At 47.1% G+C, this 23,574-nt stretch overlaps 1 protein-coding gene across 1 annotated transcript; it reads right to left on the bottom strand.

Annotated features, from left to right (window-relative positions):
• Positions 1 to 5,889: 5,889 nt before the first annotated feature.
• lrig3 (leucine-rich repeats and immunoglobulin-like domains 3) lies at positions 5,890 to 23,177 on the bottom strand. Its single transcript, XM_040174828.2, has 19 exons — positions 22,717 to 23,177; positions 19,069 to 19,140; positions 18,875 to 18,949; positions 14,126 to 14,260; positions 13,892 to 14,035; positions 13,328 to 13,471; positions 13,055 to 13,198; positions 12,258 to 12,401; positions 10,628 to 10,708; positions 10,441 to 10,512; positions 9,865 to 9,936; positions 9,426 to 9,589; positions 8,782 to 9,117; positions 8,410 to 8,691; positions 7,469 to 7,945; positions 7,193 to 7,351; positions 6,971 to 7,111; positions 6,551 to 6,805; positions 5,890 to 6,461 (listed from the first exon to the last, which is right to left on the bottom strand). Exons 1-19 carry the CDS (start codon positions 22,911 to 22,913, stop codon positions 6,235 to 6,237), a joined length of 3,321 nt encoding a protein of 1,106 aa, XP_040030762.2. The 5' UTR covers positions 22,914 to 23,177; the 3' UTR covers positions 5,890 to 6,234.
• Between the last annotated feature and the right edge of the window lie 397 nt (positions 23,178 to 23,574).

Below are 23,574 nucleotides of genomic sequence, written 5' to 3'. Positions count from 1 at the left end.
AGTGTTGTTCAATCATTTACATCCACTGCTGCCAGAGGCGTGTAGTGCCTCCTGACACAGAGCGCCCAACGTAGTCTGAACACAACCCGAGATATGCAACCGTGGGCTGAAACGCTAACAAATTGCCATTAAAAAAATGTCAAAGGATTATTCCTGCACCGCTTGTCTACCTGGGGTGGAGTTGATGAAACAAGTTAGCAAGCTATTAGCAATCTACTAGATAGCCGGGTCACAAAAAGCACAGAGTTTTGTTGCCTCACCTGGTGTGATATGACCAGTTTTAGCTAATATGAACCAAAGTTATCGGCATTTATACAGATCTTTTGGCGTAGCAGCGTAACGTTGCTCTCCTAAATGAATCAATCAATCAAATGGAAGGTTCCTGTTACCAAGAAGGAACAAAAGAGAGGCTACGGCAACCAACAGCATGAACAAGATTTTAATGAACAGAGCGAGAGCCCAGATGCATTAATCCTGATGTAGAGTTGATTCACAGTGCTGGTTTTAGACATATTGAGGCGCAGTGAATAGTTTGCAACATATGAAGAATCATAATGACAGCATTTATTTCTGCATGACTCATTTCGCTTGGCAAAGTTTAGGCTTTTCTTGTTTATTGACCATTCATCTGTATTCGTGCAATATATCTTCACCTGTGGTACTATCGGACCACGGCTGTATTCCTGCGTGCTCTGACATATATAGATATCCAGACTTTGTTAAATGCGCTGAAGCACATTGAAACGGTAATTGCAGGTTGACAGCAAACACCAGCCACCATATCACAGCTCTCTTTGCATACAGGGGAGGAATGCGACGGGGCGACAGACAGTGTTGACATGAAGACCGGACACCACCTGCAGTTTAAACCAAACTTGCAAGGTTACCTTTTCGCCCCCTGTGGCTTGTAGAAATCCCCTGAAGGTCAACTCTCCATCAGCCTCGACTAAATTCAGACAACATTCAACATCCAATTTGTTGGGGATTACCTCAAGCGTTTGATACTAGAACTATATGCAGGTGTTTATAAATGCGGCGTATCTGCTGCCAGCAGTGTGCATTCCTGAAAATACATATTTCAGAGATAATAGGGCAAGCTGCAAACATAAAACAAAGAATGGCCAAGTGTCCCAGGTGCTAGGAAACAGCTTAGCCTCTGGCAGTTTTCTTGTCTGTGTCAATGCTCATAAAGCTCTCATCACCACAAGGCCTCCCAGATAACACCTACCATCAAAATGCACATTGCAAAATGACGCACAAATCTCACAAGCTGCCAGGAAAGCAGATTGAAGAAGAAGAAGAGAATTATCACTCAAACGGGAAGTTCCTTTCCACTAAAAGGAGGATTTTATTGTCGAAGCTCACTGTTTGGGTTTTGAAACCCTCAAATTGACTGCTGGGGTTCGGCCTCCCTGGTTTTCTTTCTGCTGGTTCTATCCTTGTTTTTAGTGGAGAGCTTGCTGCCCGGCACCAAACGGTGCAGAGAGACTAAATTAGCTGCGATGGCTTGTTAAAATGTCTGACAACATTCAGTGGGTTTGATCCTATACCCTCTTCCAAGAAACAGAAACTGAAAAATCTCATACGTTGGTTTCATAAAATGTCACACCCTTTTAAAAGGGTCTAAACTCTACTTTTAATGTAGGTTTGCCTTCAACGAGGGCCAAGCTGACATGAGCCTGCTGTAGATTTCGAATGATATAACCTGCAGGAAAGAGAAAATAAGACTTCAACTCTCGGGTTCAGCTCTTCTTAATTGTCTTGCACTACTCCCAGTACCAGCGTGAAACCTTTGAGAGTAAAAAGCTTTAGATTTGAGATTTGAAAGAGCCGACAGGCAGCCTCTTCATCCGATGCCTCGCAGACTGTGATTCACAGCCCGGTCTGGGCCTCGGCCGTTATGGTCGCGTCTTTTACAGGCTCGGGGGTGTCGGTTATTGTCGACCACAGACACACAACCAGCATGACTGATTTAGCTCTTTAGATTTGTGCAGAATTAGTCACAGTGGAGGGCCGGCCAGGACAGCGGGGAGTTTAAGACATTGTTGAGAAAGAGAAAGCCTTAAGTGGGCGCCCCCCCCCCCTTTTTTTTTTCTTTCTGGTTTTTACGACCCCCTCAGGTTTCCACCTGTGCTGACATGGCTCAGACTTTACAATAGTCCTGAGAGAGTTACAAGCAGCCGGGTGGAAATTCCAGGCCTTTTCTTTTTTTTTTCTTTCACCCCTTTTCCTTTTTTCCCCCTCTCTTTTACTGGAATGGAGGGGTGGGGGCCCCCGGTTATTGTGGAACATTTGTCAGGGAGCCAGTTGTAGAGGCAGGGCCAACTGGTGATTTATGGCAACATCTGCAAGATGCAAAGCCATTGTGTATGCTTTTAATCATGCAAAGAGCCCTGCCTGGATTGGAGATTGGAAAGAGAAGGTCTGATGGGGTTTTATGGAGTCCGTGCTGGGATTCACACTGATGGCAACTCGCGTGAACGTATTATATGACCGTGGGATTTCTGCACCTTTGTGGTCCGGAGCTGAAGTCGGCTGCAGATGGTGTTTGCGCCGGGCAAATGGTGTTGCTGTGATTCAGTAATGTCAAAGGATTCTCTGCAAGCTTTGAAAAAAAGAATCTGCGAATGATCTAAGTGTTTAGTCTCATAAAAATGAAAACTAGAAAAACACAAACCTTGTTGGGTTTGTCTGCGAACTGTCGGAAAGTTGGACCCAAAGTGAGTGTGACTTCGGATCACCTCACTTTTTAAATATGTACGTTTTAGCACTGACAAAGCGATTCTAATGTAGAAATGAGCGCAGTGGTCGTAAAAAAGTCTGACACACATCCTCCAGATAATTTTCTGAGCTTTGTAACAGAGGAATAATCATTCCTACAGGCCGCCTTTAGCTGTTTGATATAATAAACATCTGTCTGCATGTCAGCACATCTGGCAATATTAAAGACAAATTAGCTTCCAACGTGTTTAGGAAAGTGTTGTAGGAATGAGATAAGACCGTGGCATGCTCGCTGGACTCCCTGGGATCAGCCCCTGTGGTGTAGAGAGCGCAGGAGGCCTGGGGAGTTGACCCTGGATCAATGTCTGACTGCTGACACCAACACTCCGAGGTCAGATGATGTAGATTAGACGCTGATCTGAGACCAGAGGGTAGCTGACCGCCTCCGCCGTCTGCCAGTCATTGGCGGTCTGAGGGAATTGTCAACTTCCTGTCTCATTTCCCTGGACGCGGAATCAAAGAGGGGGAACTATTCTGCAATCTGGCCCATGTTTTCTTTTTTCTCCCTGACTGGAAATGTGAAGTTTGTCGCTTGTTGCAGACTCGGCAAGAGGCCTTAGGATCCACAGAGCCCTTTTCAAAAGTGGAAACGCCTCAGCCGCTTGTTATGCCCACAAATTGTTTCTTGGTTGCAGCAATTTCAGAGACTTTGCTGACGGAGTAAATAAACCATTCTGAGGGGAATTACATCCACCCGCCTAATTGTTACAAGCAGATTTGAGTTAAGCGTCGAAGCTCGCTAAGAAAAATGGATTCACGTTTTGTTGAGAAGAGCGTTTGAATCCGCTGCTCAAACATTCTACCCACAGTTGCCATTAAGTGACCTTGAGAAAGGTCAGTTCAAGGAAACACATGATGATGTGAATGGGCAGCTTGTTAAACGTGTGGGTTTGAAAGTAGAATGTCTAGATAGTAGAATATCTATTCCCTGTGGGTGTTGAAACAGATTCCAAAAACTCTTCTGACCATGATTTTCAATCTGAAAGCCTTCGATATTGACTTTTACATTTTAAATATTCCAACTGATCAGGTTACAAAATACTTACATTTTCTATAATAAATGTTCTTTCTTTGTTTTTTCAACCATTATTCCAAATGGATCAAACAACTATGTATTTTAATAAAGTCCAGAACCAGTATAGAATTTGTAGGGAAGCATTGACGTATTAGAGAATTCCAAACGGCTCTTATCCTGGTGGCCACTTATATTATTTTGGGGTAATTTCACTCAGTTAGAACCCTTCCTAAGGAAATTTGTCAATTTAAATACCGCCTTAAATACAGTAACTTCATTAGCTGAATATTTCAATACACAGGCCGTGTGTAAATGACAATAAAAATCTTTGAATCTTAAATTTTAAATGAATGCTACATTACTCCACGTCTGCTTGATGTGTTAATAAGCCTCTGTTTGCTCATCATTTTAACCATGTTACAATTATTATCTTATGTGATGTCAAAGTTGGGTGAGAGTGCCCAAGAAATGTAAACCCTGATACGTACATCCTGACATTAGAGCCATTCAACTATTCTACCTGAATTCTATTTCTCGTCCCTGTGGGAACTGATGGCGCCTCATGTCGTAACGTCCTTTGCCAAAGCAAAGGAAACTAAACTACCTAACCACAAAAGGTTAGGTAATTATCAACAGGAACACGAAATGCAACGTCGATTGCAAACAATGTGTTTAAGAACGATGAACCAATTAGTTGGCTTTTTCCCCCCAAAACATATAACTATTGAAAGCAGCTCTTTCTTTTCTAGTCTGACATCTAAAACGCCACCGTGCTTTATCAAGTTTATCAAGTATCACTCCCCGGGTCCGGTTTGAACGACATGGTTTCTGCTCGAACCAGAGACACCCCTTCAAACTGAGATAGCGTCAATAGGCAGAAGTGGACGGGTCCTTCACGTTGCCTCAGCAGCTGCAGCAGCTGTTTCCCAGGTGTTTGGATATGTATGTGTGGCTCCACCATCTTGTCTTAATAGCAGACTCCTCAAAGAACTGCCAAGACTTTCAACAAACCTCATTCCTTGACAGTGGGATAAAGGACCAGGTGTCCTTAAACATTAGTCAGCCAGAGGGAAGGGGGCGAAATAGCACGTGGTATCACAACATCAGCATTTCCCAACACAAACCTTTAGGTTGCATACGATTAGAACAAAAAGTCCCTTCTACTGCATTTGCACTCCGTCCCTTCATGCTGCCAGATTAAACGGTAGACTGAAACAACTGCCCTTGAAAAGGGGATCTGACTGACTCCTGGCACCACCATCGGGAATCTGCCTTGGTAAATAAACTCCACTGTGGGCGCCACAGAGCCACGAGACGCTTTCCAAATTCAAGTTTCAACAGCCGTAGCCCCGGCGCACAAGCGCACCTTTTCTCCCTGGGTTGGAGAGGAGAGGCCTGAAACAACAAACCTGTGGTGGGGCAGAGGGGGCGGGAGGGGGAGGGAGGGTGGGGAAGAGGGGTCATGAGTCATCCGACAAACAGAGTAGAATTAACTCGGAGCTAGGCTACATTGTTCTTACAAGTAGCAATTTGTGGGATTAACATTAATTACATGTAGTAGTGCGTTGAATGCTGTCCGTATCATCATTGGAGACCAATTGGTAATGCAAGTAATATTAATAATGGTAGAACTAGTAACAACTTGTTTTGTGTCGAGGCATTGATGATAACTTGTGGGTTATTTGTACTTCAGTGCAATTGATGACCATTGTCAGAATATGGTCATGGATCATTTTCCAGTATTCATGTAAGTCCCAACATCGCAAACACATGCAAACTCACCAAGGATCAAACATTACAGCGACTCTAAGGCTACATCACGTGATCAAGTCGCATTCGTAATAACATTCCAGGCCCTACATGGAACCACATTGTGATACCCAATACTTAAACACCCTCTCGCGCTCTTGGTGGGGGGGCTGGCTGATGGCAGAGAGAGACGTCCTTGGCGGTCTGTGGTTCAGCTCCAGAAGGCCAGCGTTCAACACCCGCCAGCAACTCGTACTCTAAATCTCAACGCACAACGTGCTGCAGGACGAAGGCAGTAACATCATTGAAGGCTCGGAGCTCTTGGAAGAATGCAGCCACACACGTTCAGGTTTTTTCTTTTATTGTTTACAAACGTGCAAAACATTGCTTCATTCAAAGCATGAATAACTGAATAGGCAGGGCTGCAAAATACTCATACACAAAATGTAAGCAAAAATATTGGAATCTGTTTATATACAATTTACAAAATATAATAAACTATATAAAAAATGTACGTATTCATCTATATTATTCAGCTGGTCCTCGACCAGCAGCTGTTAATATGTTCCTCTAGGAACATCAAATTGTCCGTTACATTCACTTGTTGCACATTGTAGGAGTCCTTTATTGCAAACGTGTCCATTCAGTGAGGTAGAAGTTGTCCTTTTTTTGGTCGTGCTGGTTCTGCGCTACGGAAAGGGATCTGTCCTGCTGCTGGCAAACGGCTGCTCGTAAACACTGTTGCTCTGCTCCGACGAAGAGTCCTTGATGAGACTGTTCTCCTCGAGGTCGTAATCGGCGTCCGGAGCGACGTAGGGATTCTCGTGCAGAGTCATCCCGTTGTGGGTCGCCACGGGCGATGAGAAGTCCGGGTCACGGCCCTTATTAGGCCTCCAGGGAGCCTTCCCGAAGGTTCCTGCACAAACGAGAACGAGGCGACAAGTCAGACCAACGGGCAAAAACAGAACAGTTGATGGTGAAAGAAACGATGGACATCAGACTCACCCATGAAGGTGTTGGGAGGGGAAAGACCCTCATGGGGCTTCCCGTGGTTGTTACCTCCTACCTCCTCCCCAGATGGCCGACGTTCGCTCTGCTGGGGAGGGAGGCCGAGGTGGAGGCTGGCGTTGGGGAGCTGCATGAGGACGGAGGAGGAGCAGAGGTCCAAATGCTCAGACAGGAAGTAGTCCCGCATTTTAGAGTTGGTCAGGCTGCAGCTGTAAGAGTCAATGCAGACGGGCTTTTGGTCGATGGAATAGCCTAAAGGAAAAAAGAGGGGGGAGGGGGAGGGGTGATGAGTTCCTTTATAGTGTGTGAAAAGGTTAACCATGACCGGTACTTCAAATATCACATGTTATATAAACAGCTCTGCAGCAATCACAGTATAAGAGAATTGTAGGATGAAGTGTTTTCCATTCGACAGACCTGAGTAGACGTCTGCCGGGTCAGCAGAGTACATGTTCTCTCTGCACAGCAGTGAGCCGACGGGACCTTGATAATGGCAGAGCAGAGGATCAATGGCTGCCTCCATGTCGGTTTCACTTCCTGTATCCAGTTGACAGAAACCTGTACGGGTTGAAAAAAAAAAATCATGTATAAAAGGTGTGACTGCAGGGGGTTTGAAGAAGAGGAGGGCAGGTGTTTTACCGTTCATGTCTTTGGGCGGCAGGTAGAAGCCGCTAATGGACGAAGACATGTACTGGTGGCTGCTGCCGCTCTCTGATGGGACGTAGCCCTCCTGGCGGTCGGCGAGCGTCCCCTGGGAGGACAGGTAGCTGGGGATGTCGGTGGGCAGGTTGGTCTCATCTGGGGGCGCAGACGTCAAGTCACGTCATGCACTTAACTCACATGAACACATTCAGGGACACTTTGTTGACCTCAATTAAAAAAAAAAAAAAAAGAGAAGGTCAAAACCGGTCTGACCTGTGTTGGTGACGCTGCAGTCCTCGCTGCATCGCCGTGTGTGGTAGATGATGACCACCCACACCAGGGACGTGCCCACCACGCAGCACACCACGGCTATGATGACAATTCCCACGGTGGTCCACCCGTCGCCGTTCGATCCCGGCCCGCTCACCATGCCGGCCCCCATGCCGCCCTGAACGCCGGAGTCGCAGTTGGGATTCGGCATGACCGCCAGCCGAATGTCGCCCCTCTCCGTGCCCAGCGCGTTGGACATCTCGCAGGTGTACTTCCCCGCGTCCGCCTCGGCGGCGTCAACGATGATGAGGAGCTGGTTGGCAGCGGCGAAGAAGTGGCGCTCGGTCACTACCAGAGGACTGTCGTCTTTGGTCCAGTTGAGCCTCGGGGGAGGGCTGCCGCCAGCTATGCACTGGAGGACGGCGGTTTCGCCGTTGGCGACAGTGCGATCCACGAGGAGCCGCAAGAAGGAAGGTGTTTCTGAAAGGAGGACCACGGCGGGGGGGAGGGGAGAGGGATAGAAGTTAATTTGACAAGAAAGCCAAAATATCAGAAGCATTCTAGACCAGAGGTTCTCAACTGGGCTGGCTCCGGGACCCACCATCACCTCTTCATGACAGGCCACGACCCAAATCAAGGAACATTTTCTACTTTTCAAATGTATTTAATGAAAATATGGTGCAGTTTGAACCTGGGATAGTATGGAGACAGAATGCGTATGCCAACACAAAAACAAGTTTAATGAAAAAACAAAACAGCCAGCTTTTAATTCTAATTTTTGTTTTCCCAGGCAAAGGCATTAAAAACGGGTCCGCGACCCACCAGTTGAGAATCACTGTTCTACACGATAGAGTCGACTTTAACACAAGCCTTTCAATCTAAAAGGAAGCTAGCTTAAACTTAAACAAACATCGCCTCTCTGCTCCGATAGTGCCGTTGCTCACCTAGCACAGTTAGCGTAGCGTTGGCAGAAATGGCTCCGGCCGTGTTCTGAGCCGTGCAGCTGTAAACGCCGATGTCCTCGGTCTTGACGCCCACAATGAAAAAGACGTCGTCCTCCGGCATGACGTGCATGCGGCGCTCGCGGGCGGCGGGGAAGTCGGTGCCGCCGTCTTTCTGCCAGGCGATCTGAGGCAAAGGGTGACCAACGGCGGCACATTCCAGCCGGGCTGTTGCTCCAGCTCGGATGCTCAGGTCCATTGGCATCTTGGTGAAGGAAGGGAGCACTGGAAACGAGATTACAGCATTACGTTAGAATCGCTCTAGAAATTTGACCAGCCGACCAACCGATTCGCTTTTTTCCGTCCTGAACTTACTGTTGACAGTGAGTCTGGCCTTGGTGGAATAGGACGATCCAAAGTGGTTGGAGATGACGCACTGGTACTTCCCCTCGCTGGAGAACTCCACGTTACGTAGCTCCAGGGTGGTCGTATACTCCGTCACCTCCGTCTCGCCTCCCGTGCCTCCCTGCACCCGCAGGTGGGCCTGGTTGTGGATCTCCGCGTCATTCAGGACCTCGTTGTCTTTTTTCCAGGCGAAGGTCATGGGCGAGTCGCTGGAGCTGGCCGCCGAGCAGACGAAGGTCACGTTGGTCCCCTTCAGCGCCGACTGCGTCTCCGGCTGTACAGTGATTTGAGGCTTCGGGAAGTCATCTGGGAATGCAACCAAAGGGAGAATTTGAGATGATTTTATAAAATGGGTTAAGGTCTTGCGCATTTCTCGGGGGGGTGAGTTGGCAGATCTGAAAGGCAGAACTGAACTGCAATATTTCCTCAGTGGTACATTTCCATAACGGTCTTTTCACAAGGCTCATTAGCTTGACTAGGAGTCAGGGAGGAAAATACTGAACAATCTGGGTCAGCTCGTAAATGGAAAACCTGTGTGAATGAGTGTGCAAAAAAAAAAAAAAAGGTGTTACACCAAGTGAATGCATCACACACCAAGTGAATGCATCACTTACCACACACAAACTCCTCCTGGCTGACGGCGAACAGACTCTTGCCCTTCAGCATCTGCGGGTGGGCGCAGCTGGCATTGACGCAGGGCAAGAAGGTTTGTTCTGCCACCCAGACGGAAAGCCACTTCAGCTGGCAGTCGCACAAGAGGCTGGAGGTGTTCATACGTCTGCCAGGAGAGAAGATACCGCAGAGAATTCACAAAGACATAGTATGACTTTGAATGGGGAGGTTTTCACGGATGTGAGTGGAGTCTTCAGAGGAAGGTGCGATCGGTGCAACATTTAAATCAAAAATAACGTTGGGAAAATCATGAAAGATTCCATTCCATAGACAGTACGCTTCAGTGAAAGGAGACAAAACGAATGAGTTTCACCTGGAGCTCCGTCCTACACAAACACTGGGAGGCTGACTAAAGCTGCCCTTAAACACGCTCGTACTTACAGCTCCTGAAGGCTCTTCATCTGAGAAAAGGCGTTCGCCTGGATGGACATGATGGCGTTGTTGCTCAAATCTCTGTGGAGGGATGAGACTAGAAATTAGGACTGGCGAGATCCTCACAGAGAGACGGGCAACCGCAGCCGTGTAGAGTCAAGGCTTCAAAAACTTCAATCGAGAGGGGGGAAGAAAAAAAAAAAGGTCTGGCTCCAGAACAATAAAACTCTAGGCCTCGGTTTGCTGTGTTAATCAGGAGAGGGCCAACTCTGGGCTGCTTTGAGCTCTGGCGGCGGCTCGGGGGAAAAAAAACAACCTCTAATTAGAATCAAATGCAGCTGTTGTGCAGACACTGACACACACACACACACACACACACACACACACACACACCGAGCGTTCTCTCCACTTGCCTCGGTGATCGATATAGTCTGGCACACATGTTTCAAGATATTAACGGTTTTCTGGAGTCACATCAAAGCGGAGGACTGAGCGACTGTTTGGGTGTTCGGCTCTTAACAAAACAGCCTCTGTGATTCACGCTGCTCGGTTTACAGCACGGACTTATGGAAACAATCGACTTACAGGTGCTGCAGCGCTTCCAGCCCAGAAAAAGACTTCTTGGTCACCGAGCGGATCTGGTTCCCATGCAGAAGTCTGGTAAAACGACAAGATTCTGAATCAATTTTAAACTTTTACTTGCCATCGCTTCCTATAAAAGGTCACGCGTTCCTGGGTTAAACAATCCTATTGATGTTGATAATTAACTCACAGTTTTCGCAGCCTGTCCAGAGCAGAGAAAGGGCCATTCATGTCTTCAATGGTCCAGGAGATTTCATTATTTTGGAGATCCCTTTCCAAAGTAACAAAGAAAGATCACCATGTAAAAAAATCCACTATTCAAATTTGTATGGTCACGCTCAAAAGAAGTGTTACCGCAGATCCATCCAACGTTAAAAACATTCAATTTTGAAGCTGAGACAACTAATAGTTTTGTTTTGAGTGAACGGGAATGTATTCACATTTTATTCCAGAAAAACAACATGATAAACATAAACCTATTAGTCCAGCTAATAATAATGTTAGCTGGACTCATGGCCAACTGACATAGGTAATAGCTTAACCATCCGTCTCATTTACCCTTCAGTCGGGATTAGTCAAATAAAAAAGGAAGACAATGTGAATTAACTAACTAAAAAAGGATTTTTAACTGCATTAATTCAGTCGTACGTAAATCTTCATTGAGACTAGACATAATGTAACTTTGTACTACGTTTAAACAGAAATTAGGCTCCCTGTATTAAACTTTAATGGATTTCTTAGCGGCTTTATGAGAAAAGCTCTTGCTTTTGGATTTTTAGGGAATAAACCTGATCATTAACGTTAATGTGGCCTGAAACACCTTCTGCTGTAACGGCTAAAAAAATACCGGCAGATTATACAACTGCTATAATAATACAACCAAACAACTTAATACACAGCATTTGAGTTTCTAAATCCCGAAAAGCAGAGAATTTCCCAGAGAAATTGCCTCCTTTGATCCCCCAGCTGCTCTAATGGTTTCAAACTGCTATTTTCCTCCTCGACATGCCTGGTTATGGCTGATTGAGATTGAGGAAAGGTGTGTGTGTGTGTGTGTGTGTGTTTATGGGAGGGGGTGCTGGATTGGAAGCCCTGAAGCTATGCATGTCCACCAGGCTGCACACCTGCCCTACGGTGACCTCAGCAACGAAGCCTACATTTGGTTCCAGTTAAAAATCCCAACCAGGGGAAATGTCACGGAGCCCCTCTGTGGGAAGGGGGGGGGGTGATTGTGTGTGTGTGGGTGTGGGATAGGGGAGCCAGGGGGGGAGGGGGCGGTTGTTGAGGTCGGTGTTGTGCCTCTCGGAGGTTTTTTTTTTATGTGTGTGGATAGACCTCAACACAGTAATCTATTTTACATCCCCAAAAACAAATCAGGCAGGATATTTCCACTCAGGCAGCGGATTGATGGTGGAGGGGGGGGTTTAATGAGGGAGAGCGGGGGTGACAGTGCTTTCAGGGACTTGCATTAAATGTTATTGACAGCTTAAGAACTAAAGTTGCACAAACTATCTACTAAAAGAAATAGATAAAAGTTGTAAGAATAGCACTGATTCCCCTTTTGAGAGGTAGACTTCAGACAGAAGCTTAGCATTAAAACGGTCAACATTAAATCACTAGTCTTGATCTGTTAAAAGTTAAAAAAAATTAAAAAAGATCTCCGCTTTCAAGTAAAAGAAAAAACACTTTACAGAGCTGAAATCAGATATTCTGTAAAACGTTTGATGTCACAGTGAAAAGACAAATTGCATGCAACAAGGACAAAAACAATGGCACGACCTTTTGCAAAGTATTGTGTGAAACATCTCAATTCAACTCACAGCATCTGCAGGTTGGAGAGGCCGCGAAAAGCTCCGTCTGCAATGAAGCTGACGCGGTTGTTTCCGATCTGGAGCTCGTCAAGGACGCTGAGGCCTACGAAGCTGGATTCCTCCAGTCTGGACAGATGGTTGAAGGAGAGGTCGCTGCAGCACAGACAACGAAAAACGTGTTAAAAAGAGCAAAAGGAAAAAATTGTCGGGATCAACTTCTGCAACAAAAAAAGACTCCAGCACTTTTTTTGAGTAAACTTAGATGAGAACAAATCAGATAGCCGGGCAAGTCTCAGCCAACAGGCGGCTTGTTTACTCTCAGCTTTGTGTGATAAGAGAGAGCGAAAAGCAGGCCTGGGGGAGGAGGGGGTGACGGGGGGGGGGGGAAAGAACAACAACCTTTCTGTGAAAAACACTCCACACTGCAAACACTGAACTGACCGCTGCGGCAAACGTGAGCCACGACAAAGGAAATTCAATCTTCTTCCAGGAATGTGTGTGGACGAGGGGAGACGGGGGAACGTAGTGTTTGACGCAAAGAGAGAGCGAGAGAGGGTGCGATTAATAAATGGAATTTCCATGAAGAAGAAGAAGAACTTTCAGAGGCCCGGGTGACGGGAGGGAAGAGGAAGAGGCAAAAGGAGTGTGATATGTTGGCGCTGTGCGTGTGTGTCAGGGGGGGAGGAAGGGCAGGCGGGAGTGTTGGGAGTTCAGAGTGCGAATGGAAAGTGAGGAGGGAATGACGAGGGAGAGGAAGAAGGTGCAGAGGGCAAACAGGAGAGAGAGAGAGAGAGAGAGAGACTTACAGCTCGCCAAGTTTCTGGCAGAACTCCCAGGCGTCAGGTTGGATCCTGCTGATGGCGTTGTGGCCGAGGTGGAGCTGCTGCAGAGTCAGCAGGCCGTACAGCCAGCCCTTACTCACCTCCGTCAGGTTGTTGTAGTCCAGCTGCCTGCAGGCACACACACACACACACACACACCACACACACACACACACACACACACAGTCACACAATGAGACCTTATACTGCATCTGGGAGGAACAGAACTCAGCGCAGACTGCTGGCGAATTGGCTTACAGGACTTCCATGTTGCTGAGGCCCCAGAAGGCTCCGTCCATCAGGCGGTTGAGTCCGTTTCGCTGCATCTTCAGGGAGCGAAGAGCGTGCAGGCCGTGGAACGTCAGGCCCTCCACCCTGCGGACGCGGTTCCTGCTCAGCTCCCTGAAACAGATGCAGCGTAAGAGGAAGTGCACATGCACTGAGCCCGGAAAACGTGCACACACGATTTGGAACGTGACAGGATGAGGCCGTGTTGGGACTTTCAAAATAACAACTAAACCATTTTTCCAAAATGATATATACGAGCCTACAGATATATCAGTAAAAGCCTCGGCATGGAAACAATAACGAGGAATTTCTTCAATGGCTGGACATTGTTTAATTTAAATAACTATGGATCTTCATGTTTTTGTCTTCAACTCTGCAAGTGGCAAGCCTCCAAACTATTGTGGAGTTCAAAGGTCAAAGGCTTTTTTGAGTCATTTCATTTGAAAGTCTGAAAACTCTTAAAAAGTATCAAGACGCCGATTCAAGACTCATCACAGTCATTTCCCTCGTAGAACAAAAAGCAGTAAAGCTTACAGGTGGTGCAGGTTGGGCAGCTGGAAGAGCTTAGCCGGGATGCTGGAGAGGCGGTTGCGGTTGAGCCGAAGAACCTGCAGGCTGCTGGAGAGGTTGGTGAAGCAGCCCGTCTCCAGCGATGAGATTCGGTTGTTGTTGAGGAACCTGAGTGAGAAGGAGGATTCGGTAAGGAGACCCGCATCGCCACCACGGGGACGTGCATGCATTTTGACTGACGAGGGCCGAGACACTCACAGGTTCTTGAGGGGCAGAGCTGGGAAGGAGCTGGCCTTGATTTCCACGATGATGTTGTTGCTGAGGTCGAGCGTTTCCAGGGCGAGGAAGGGCCCCAGCTGCTCGGCGGAGATCCTGGTGATCCTGTTGTTTGCTCTAAAAACAAGAGACACCGTCGCTCCAATAAATGACAAAAATACCGTGTGTTTGACTATCGGCGCACACCAGGGTTGTGTTTCCAGGTATGCAAACATGTCCACGTCCCTCAATTAGCATGCAGTGTTAAAAAGGAGGCAAAGTGTCACACTCTTAACTCACCACCCACAGCGAAACGCTTTTTTTGTGTGCTGATGTTGCAGATTTTCTAGGATGACTACAAATTGCTCGGTGTGATCAATGTTCTAGCTCCTCAAAACCAAGTCCAAACAACCTTTTGGTTTAGCGATGTGTGATTTTGTTTATAAGGTAATTACCAACAAGGTATTTAAAATAAAAAAAAAGGTAACCTGCCAATTACTCGGCTGATGAATACCATTCCCTCAGTGAAAGCATGCCTCGGCAGAAGCCAGCAATTTCCTGAGCCGCACGCCTCCTAAATTGCTGTGCGGGGACTGCTCGGTTATAAACAGAGCCCGTACAGTGCCCCCTTTGTGTACGAGGCTCGGCAGCACACAGGGAGAGAGAGTGAGGGGTGGGGCGGGCGGTAGGAATTCCCTCCGAAGCACCAGACTACAGGCCTCGTTTTCAGTATTCATTGCGATGGTTACGGCCTCCCCGCCTCCTCTTCCTCCTCCTCCTCCTCCTCCTCCTCCTCCTCGCCTCCCCTCGCTGCAGCTACACCTTTCCGAGACCTGTTCGTTTTTATGATTCCGTTTTCCATCATATTCCAAATTTCAGGTGTTATTACCTGTCTGTTCACACACACACACACACACACCTCCCAGATATGATACTCTTGGCCATCGCACACACACACACACACACACACACGGGAAGATTCCAGAGTTGTCTAAGGCACAAGATGGAAGGAATAACACGCGCGAGTTTGAGCTTGATGCACAAATTAACCTTGGTGCTGTCGGCAGGGGGGCAGCAGAAAAGGGAGGGGGGGGGGGTGGAGGGGGGGGTGCAGACAAGCCAAAATTACATAAATAAAATGATTTCTGAGGCACTGAATTTGAGCACTGAATGATCAAATCATTAAATTGTTATATTGCTATCTGGGGTTTGATGCTCTGCAATATGGAAATCTAGTTTGCTTCCCCCTTCCCTCCAGACATTGTCCCTCTGGCACTAAGTTAAAGACGACGGTAAAATACAGATTGTTGCCAGCAATAAAGAATCGGGCACAGGTAGTTCTTTTGTTTGGGGATTTCCAGGGGGAGGAGGGGGGGGCAGGTCCCAGGCCGTAGCGCGGCGTACACCCCCTGTATCTCGGTTTTCATGTTCCGCTGACTGGCCGCTGAGAGAGGTGAAGGCAGCCTGGTGGGAAAGAACCAGTCTTTCCAGTTTGCCCTTGGAAAGGAAGGGGGCAGGGGGGAAAGGGGGGGGGGCTTGCCTGCCTACTGCTTGGACCTCAGAGTTCGAGTTAATGTCACAGGGCACGTTATTACTCCGTGCCGTCTCTGATTGGCTACTTTGCAGTACCGTAGCCGACCATAAACTCTGACTGCGGTGCCAAACAATTGCTAACCCGGTCCGGTCCCAACCCCCCCCCGCCAACAACTCAATGAGTACTCCTCCGTCCCCTCTGCACACAAACAAACAAGCACTTCAATGACGCGCACGTCCAATCCGTGCATCCACTTTGCTATCAGATGACGTGATTGCGGGCCCCTTAGAACTGTGGCTGTGGGGCTTTTCTGCCGTTAGTGGAAGTCAATGGAGGGCGGGCCAGGAGTCAATAAACAGCGCGGCCATCAGGAGTATTGATAGAATTCATACACATTATTAACCCGAGGCGAGTAAAATCAATGCTGTTGTGCTGCTGCGATAAGAACCACACAAACGGCTGCATGGTTTAAAGTCAGTGCAACACTCCCAAAATAAAGACTCACAATAACAAGTCTTTATCTGCACACAGTCCCAGACTTTCCAGCCCTCATTAGAACTTGAATTCCTAAAATGTGAGACGGTAAATCCTTTTTTTTCCTTTTAAAATCACTCGCATTCAGTACCAACACAATGTCGATTCGAACAAGCGCATATCTGGCAGCAACGAGTTTGTGGCTTTCAAAATGACCACTTTCACACACTGAGAGTTGAATTCAACGATCCATGTTGGGTTTTTTGTGTTGTTGTCGTTTCCTTTTTTTCAGCAAAGCTCCTTCCGAGGAGCAGAAACTGATGCCTTAATGGGGGAAGTTCTTTAAATGGAAAGACGCTTTTTCTAAAACTGTCTCGCTCGTAGTGTGTGTGTGTGTGTGTGTGTGTGTGTGTGTGTGTGTGTGTGTGTGTGTGTGTGTGCGCACACGCATAGTGTGGTGGTGCGTTAGTGTGTGTGGTATTTCCTATTGGAAAAAGAATGAGTTTTGAGAAGCCATCCGATGACTCCCTCTCTCTCTGCAGAGGCGCCTGAAATGAAAACCGGGTCTGCGATCGCTGTTGAGACGCCATATTAAACTCATACGTCTCACTCTGCTGGCTGATCATCTGAACGTGAGGAGAAGGAGGGATTGTATGAACATGCTATAAACATGCAAACCCGAAGAGCCCGTCACAACAAATGACCGGGGAGCTGTACATTACATTACATTACAGTAAAACTGTAAAACTCAACTCAAACCAACGTTTTTCTCTAAAAACGCTGTGAAGATTCAAACATACGTTTTGCATTCTGACTTCTTAAATGTGCCTTTTCTTGTCGCTGAGCCCGTTGTTTTTCAACTCTCATCTCCAACAGGGCTCCCATGTCCATCCACATACCAACAAGTCCAACCCAATCAGACCTGGAATCTCCTGGTCGTTTGTCGAACCCGCCTGAACACAGGTAGAGGGATTTAGTGGAAGCGCTGTTTACGCCCTCCACAAATTCCTGGGAAATTGTTCAATTAATTAAGATGATCATGGATCAATTACTACCAGCTGCGGGCTTATTGCCGCTTGTTTTTACTCGGGGCTGCGAGGTCAAAGGAGTCGGCCAGAGCTGCCGCAATGTCTGACTGGCTGTTTGAATAAGTGGTATTTGATACCCTGAGGACTTTTTTCCCCCCCCTTCTCTTTACTGCTCCCAGCTTGGAGAAACTGGAAGGAGGGAAAGAAATTATGAAAAAAGGAAAAGAAAATCACACTGCGCAACCGAATCTGGAGGAGTGGGGGGAGGGCGACCCGCTCGGTGCGAGTGGAAACGTTAATGACTTCTTCTCATTGCTTTGGCTAATGTGGAATAAAATCATGGTCATGACTTTATTAACAGACTGCAGATTAATGGATTGACAGTGTGGTGCTTTTTTTTCCAGTTTGTGAAGAGTCCTCATGTTAAAAATCGAGTAGCTAATAACTAGAGTTGTGTGTGTTTAAATGTGATCCGTTGACACAAAAAGGCAGTGTGAGCATAACCTACAAATCAAATGACCATTGACCATTAAAAGACCTACGGCTTTTATTTCTGGTAAAAACCCAAGAGTACAACTGGCTTCCTTGGTATTCTGTGACAAGTAGCAAATGTTGGCTAATATAAGCTAATGTTAGCAAAGTTTAGACGAGTATTTGTGCTTAACCGACATTACTGGGCCCCTTGTGCTTTGGTTACACCAAATCTTTATTTACAAAGATTATGGTGGTTCAACTCACACGTTTAGTTAATTAGCAGCAACAAACAACTAATTTCACCGACAAATGTTCGTAAATGTCAATGTACTGAGGACAAGTGAACAATGAGCCATTTTATTTTGTGATCTTGAGATAGAAAGGCGCGTGTTTTATCCTCCTGGGCCGAGACGTACAGCTGGAAGTGACACTTCAGTGATAAACGTGCAAAGAAATTGTGTTACTCTTCGTGCCCCGTGGCGACCGCGGAGAGTCGTGTCGGGGCTTGATGAGGAATACGCCTCATCAAGCCGGGAGATGGATACATTTTTCCAGAATAACTTCACTTCGGTCGGTTTTTGAAGAGGCATGCCACAGAAGGCAAATAAAAGAGTTGCGGTTTCACACACTAATATCTGGGGATCTTGCAAAAGCACGTATTGCACAACAAAATACCAAGGCGTCTTCTGGCTGGAGTCTGATCCTGACGGAATTTGAATGGGTTTTACCGTGACTTATCTCACAGTTGGTTCATGATCCCGCTGCATTTTACCAAAAAGATGATTCATTATACTTTCTATTGATGTACCAAGGTACTGTTACATTTTCAAGGATGCTTCTTTGTTCATAAAAAAGGGCCACACAGAAACCTGTAATCCACCCACATAAAAAAAAAAAATTTGGATTTTCATGTGACGAATTTTCCTTCCCCCCCCCCGCGTCACGTCACTGCCTCCAGGTTAAAAATACTCCAGCAGCAGCAGCAGCAGCCACCAAACACAACATTTCCATTTCTGTTGATGGCATTCGTCTTTGCCCACGTGACCCGTCTGGGGCCGGCTGCCATGTCTCAGACTGCACAGTCTGGGAACCGGATCAGCCAAAAGGGTTCGCTCTCCCAAGGGAAAAGTGTGTGCGGAGGGAAGGAAGGGAAGTTCCTAGCTCACTGCTTTGACCAGCAATGACAACTGTGGCAGAGGAGTATCCTCCAGGCCCGGCTGAAGCCAAACAGGTTTTACTTACAGAATGAGCGTTGTGATGTTCGAAGCATAAGGGCCCAAATCCGGTATCGCATCCAGTTCATTGTGGTTCAGCTTTCTGTGCACATTTGAGGAAAGGAAAAAAGAAAAAGAGTTTGTCAAATGCACAGCGATGCAGGGTGTTTGGAAAAACCTGTGTTTACTTTATAGGGTGCTGGGAACACAAGGCATACTTACATTTCAGTGAGATGTTGTAGTTTGGAAAACAAAGTGCTGTCTAGCACCTGCAATTTGTTATGGCTCAGGTCCCTGAGAAGAAGAAAAAGAAGCAAAAGGTAAAGTATACACCATGAACCGTGTTTCCATTTGCGCCGAAGTAACCAACATAATAAGATACAAATTGACTGTACCTTGGAGGGCATGCATCAAAGAAAAGCCACGGTTATAAGACACGGATGGCGGGTGAATGCAAAAGTAAGCAAGAGATGAGATTTACGACATGCTAACAGGCGGGAGATTTCATGAAGAAAAACCAAACACCTCAAGTCTCCACGAAGACACTAAGAAACGGTCCGCCATCTTTTTGAAGTTTTTTTCAACCTGGTTCTCAATGAACTTCATTACTCTGTTTCAAAGATTGTGTGTCACTAAATTCAGACCGAAAACAAACTATTGGACCAGTACAAGACTGGAACAATATATTTTCTTGCAAACGAAAAAGCCTAAAACTAACCTTTTCATCCCTCCCCCTTTAACACAAAGGAGAACATCGCGGATGTTCATATGCAGGGCTTTGCAGAGAAGCAGAGCCAAAACAGACAAGCTGACAACTCTTCGTGCTGAAAGGACAAAGGTCAAAACCGGCAGGGGGAAGAAAAAAGAAAATCGCACCAAGGTTTCAGCACCGGACGAGGCTCGGACCAGATCTTTTCTCTGGCGTCTGGACCGCGAACCAGACCTAACAGATTTGACACCGATGGCTGATTTGTCCATTTCATACATTTTAAGACATGTTGTCTGAAGAAGAATTCAGGCCCTCGACCCTCCAGCGAGGTGTGCACATCTTCCAAATGCCTTACTCAATGTTACTTCTTCATTCCAGAGGTCCCTTTTGGACGGGAGTGGATGAAACCCAATAGAGCCTTGGACTGAAGCAGCCTTGGCTGCGGCCTCCTGAGTGGGGGGGGGGGGGGTGGGGAGGGGGAGGGGTGCCGTTTTTGGGGTTCTTGCTGTCCGTTTTGAAAAGCGGCCCAAAAAGCAGCTCGAGGAGTCTGTCGAGCGGAGCCTCGTGTGCCATAAAGCAGAGGAGTTATTGACGCTGCCGCGCACGATCAACGCTGCGGTGCCAGACACGTTGTTTTTTCTTCTTCTTCTTCTCCTTACCTCCCTCATCTGGAATTCATCAGGGAGCTCTGGGAGGAGGGGAAGAACCGACTGGTAATGCGCTCACAATGAAGGGAAAGGCGAGAGGGACGCCTTCCATACATCTGAAACACCCCCGTCAAATTTTCTGGGGCCGGCTTTTGTCCTTTTGGTGGAAAGTTTCACCAACCACTCCAACTGAGTTTTTCCTCCTGACACCCCCCCCTCAACTCTACAGCTTTTCCTTCCAGGCAAAGACACATGTGTGGCTGTTGTTGTTGTTGTTGTTGCGGTTGCGGTCGTTCCAGCGCTGGGGGCCATATTGGAAAGGTGTTCTATCACACTCCCCAGATAAAGCCTAAGTAGCTCCGACACTTCCACTTCCCTCACAAAGCGGGCTCTGAGCAGAGGCAGATAACGCGCCGCGCACAGGCCTCGGTCTGCATCAGCCGCTTTCTTATCAAAGACGGAAAAGTGAATAAATAAGCCCCTCTTCAGATTGCTGGAGCTGTGAGTGAGCTTCTAGATTACGATAGTGGGGACGGAAATGTCGCTCTCTGTAAGCGAAGCCAATGATGACAGTTAACATTATCCCTAAAAATGTGAACGTAAACGTTTGCAAAGATAGAAAAGGGGTGATTGTTCTTGCGTCCTTTGCATCAGGAACATTGTTTGCGTTGTAGCTTGGGAGCTAGTAGCTACACTGAGCTTGTCAAAATAGTTGTCGACCAGCATCAGCAAACTACTGGGATCGACATTTACCGCTCTGTTCTTCACATCTCTTTCCTGTGTGTTATCTGGCCAAACAAAACATGTATATCAAAAAAAAAAATGCATGTAACATTTAAATCTTAACGGGGTTTTGGACTTTAGCCCACTCTTCCAGATGTGCGATGTTTTGTATGGAAAAGTAACAAGTTTAATTCTGGGAATGTAAGCTAATGTATCTCTAAATCCACCTCCTAACTTACTTCCTGCCTTTATTACTGGGCAGTATGAAACCCGGCCAGAACCAGTTAGTTCTTTAGCAGCAAAAAACAAAATGCTTTCTAAAAGGTTAAACCTTTCACGGTGCATTCAAAGTAATGCACCTAATGTTTTCAAATTAAAACTACAGTAGCCTCATTCTCAAACCTTAAAAGAATTGAGTCCATTTCTGGATCCATCCATCGATCTATCCTGGATAGTCATGAGTCGTCCAGCACCCCCCCCTTTCCTGCGAGTTTGTTTCAAACTAATCCTGCACGCTTAATCGGTTCCATCGCTGGCTCCGGAGTTGCTAATTCAGCAGAAATAATGGGGTGCCGGAAAACAAAGGGTCGGGCGGTTTAAGGGGTTTAAGATGTGCTGGAGAGCCACTCGTAAATTAGCATGCCAGAGTGAAAAGAATTTTTCCCCCCATGTGGAACTCTTTTTTTCTTCTGGAAGGCCGGCCTCGGTTATGAGGCTCAGGCTGGCTCTGTTTTCTCTGGCAACGTCAAGTTTCCAGAGCAGCACATTTGAGAAGGAGAAAAACTAAACCCTACAGCAGGCGCCGAATCTAGAGCTCCTCCAGCCTCACACGGCGCGATAGAAATCCAGAACCGCCTCCTAACGCAGGACCAACCGCAATCCAGCGTGTGTGATGATCTGTAAAAGCACAACACAAAGCAACACGGCCCGATAGAAGTTGCGTTTGGAGTTTTTCTCTGCTTCCACGGGCCGAGCTCAGCATCCTCTCCCGGAGCCAGAAGGCAAACAGGAGAGTAATGGAGACATTACTTTAGGAAGCAGCCCAAAGGCTGCACACACTTCTGCCTGTGATTTATGGCTTTGAAAAGGCCTCGACGTGTGTGAAGCTGGAACCTGAAGACTGAACCAACACCGATCTCTGCGAACGCATATGTGGATGTAACCACACACACACACACACACATTATGGATGCCTTCTAGCAGCAGTTGGTGTGTACCAGCCTGCTAGCAGCAGGACCATCACTGCTGCCTGAAGTGATACATGAGAGCGCCTGGGTTGGGTTTTCAAAGCACTACCTGCAGGCACTTGGGAGATTTATTCACACGGATTTACACTTTGATGGGGAGGTTTGCAGTGACTGACGAAAGCACTTTGATGTGTAAAATCACACTGAAATGCTGCTTGGGCTTCCCTGTTGGCCTCAAGGACCCAGGACCGATGTGATTAAAAATAAAAAAAGCCTATTGAGACAAATCAGGACATGGTGTCAACCGGTGTGATTTTCAACAATAAACTCTGGAGCAGATTTTTCTGTAACTTCAGATGAGGGAGGAAAAGTTGTGCGAGGATTAAGTGACTAAAAGAGATCTACAGGCAAGTAATGGGCCGATGTTATCTTCTCCTGCAGCACTGCATTCGGTTTACAGCCCGTTCCGTCTCCACCACTACAGGAATGCTGGAGGGAGACGGAACCCAACGCGTCCCACACAATGACAAGAGGTGCAACAATATTTACAAACTAAAACAGTGAAACGCATCGCATGAGGATGTCACCCTTTAACTGGACTCACAGTTGGACTGTCCATTCCGGGATGGTGTCTGGCAACTGGCCCCTTCTCAGTCGACTGCAGTCCAAAAGCTCCCCAAAACACGCGCAGGGAGGCGGACACGTCCTTGTGTTTGCGGCGGATGCGCACTGGAGCCTCAACGCCAGCAGAAAAACACCCGCAAAACTCGCCAAACTGCGGGCCTTCCCCGAGGAACACATTTCCCCTCCTTTGGCCACACAAGAGAACCCCTCCACCCCCCACTGGTGGAAAACAATGTGACCAAAAAACTAATCCCAAAACGCGGCGATCGGCACAGTCGGTCCTTAAATCCAACGCCTCGTGGCTCCGCGGCTCGTGGATGTGGAGTCTGACTGAAAAGCGCTCCTCTGAAACTCGCCCATTCCGGGGGTAGAAAGTTGTGTGTGCGCGGTGTGCTGCGCTGCTGCTGTTTGGGGCAACTTGTGCGGCTGCAGGGTCCCCGCACGGCAGAGGTATGCGGGGGGGATGGGGGCGGGGCTTCATGGGGGCATCCTGGGAGATGTAGTCCTTGTGGCTCTGCTGCCTCTGTGTGTGTCCTCCAGGTTTGTAGCAGAAAGGTCAAAGTAAGTAAAACTTTTTTTAATGCATTTAAAATGTCTTCAGATTCAGTTGTGTGTTGTGGCTGTTCTTTTTCTCCTGTCAGTGTGAATTTACAGGTACTGTGGACCAGTGTGGGTTCTTTCCGGTATTCTCCGCCTTCCTCCACAGTCCAGACATGCTCTGGAGATGCCATGTTTGGAATAGTTATTATCATTTTTTTATTAGACTTTTACTTCCATTGCATTTTATTCATTCAGATTTCAGAGTTTTTCCTTGAACACGTCATGCACATATCAGAGT

The sequence above is a fragment of the Gasterosteus aculeatus genome, chromosome 4 (genome assembly GCF_964276395.1).
Source record: "Gasterosteus aculeatus chromosome 4, fGasAcu3.hap1.1, whole genome shotgun sequence".
Lineage (NCBI taxonomy): Eukaryota > Metazoa > Chordata > Actinopteri > Perciformes > Gasterosteidae > Gasterosteus > Gasterosteus aculeatus.
This window is presented reverse-complemented; position numbering and strand designations above follow the sequence as displayed.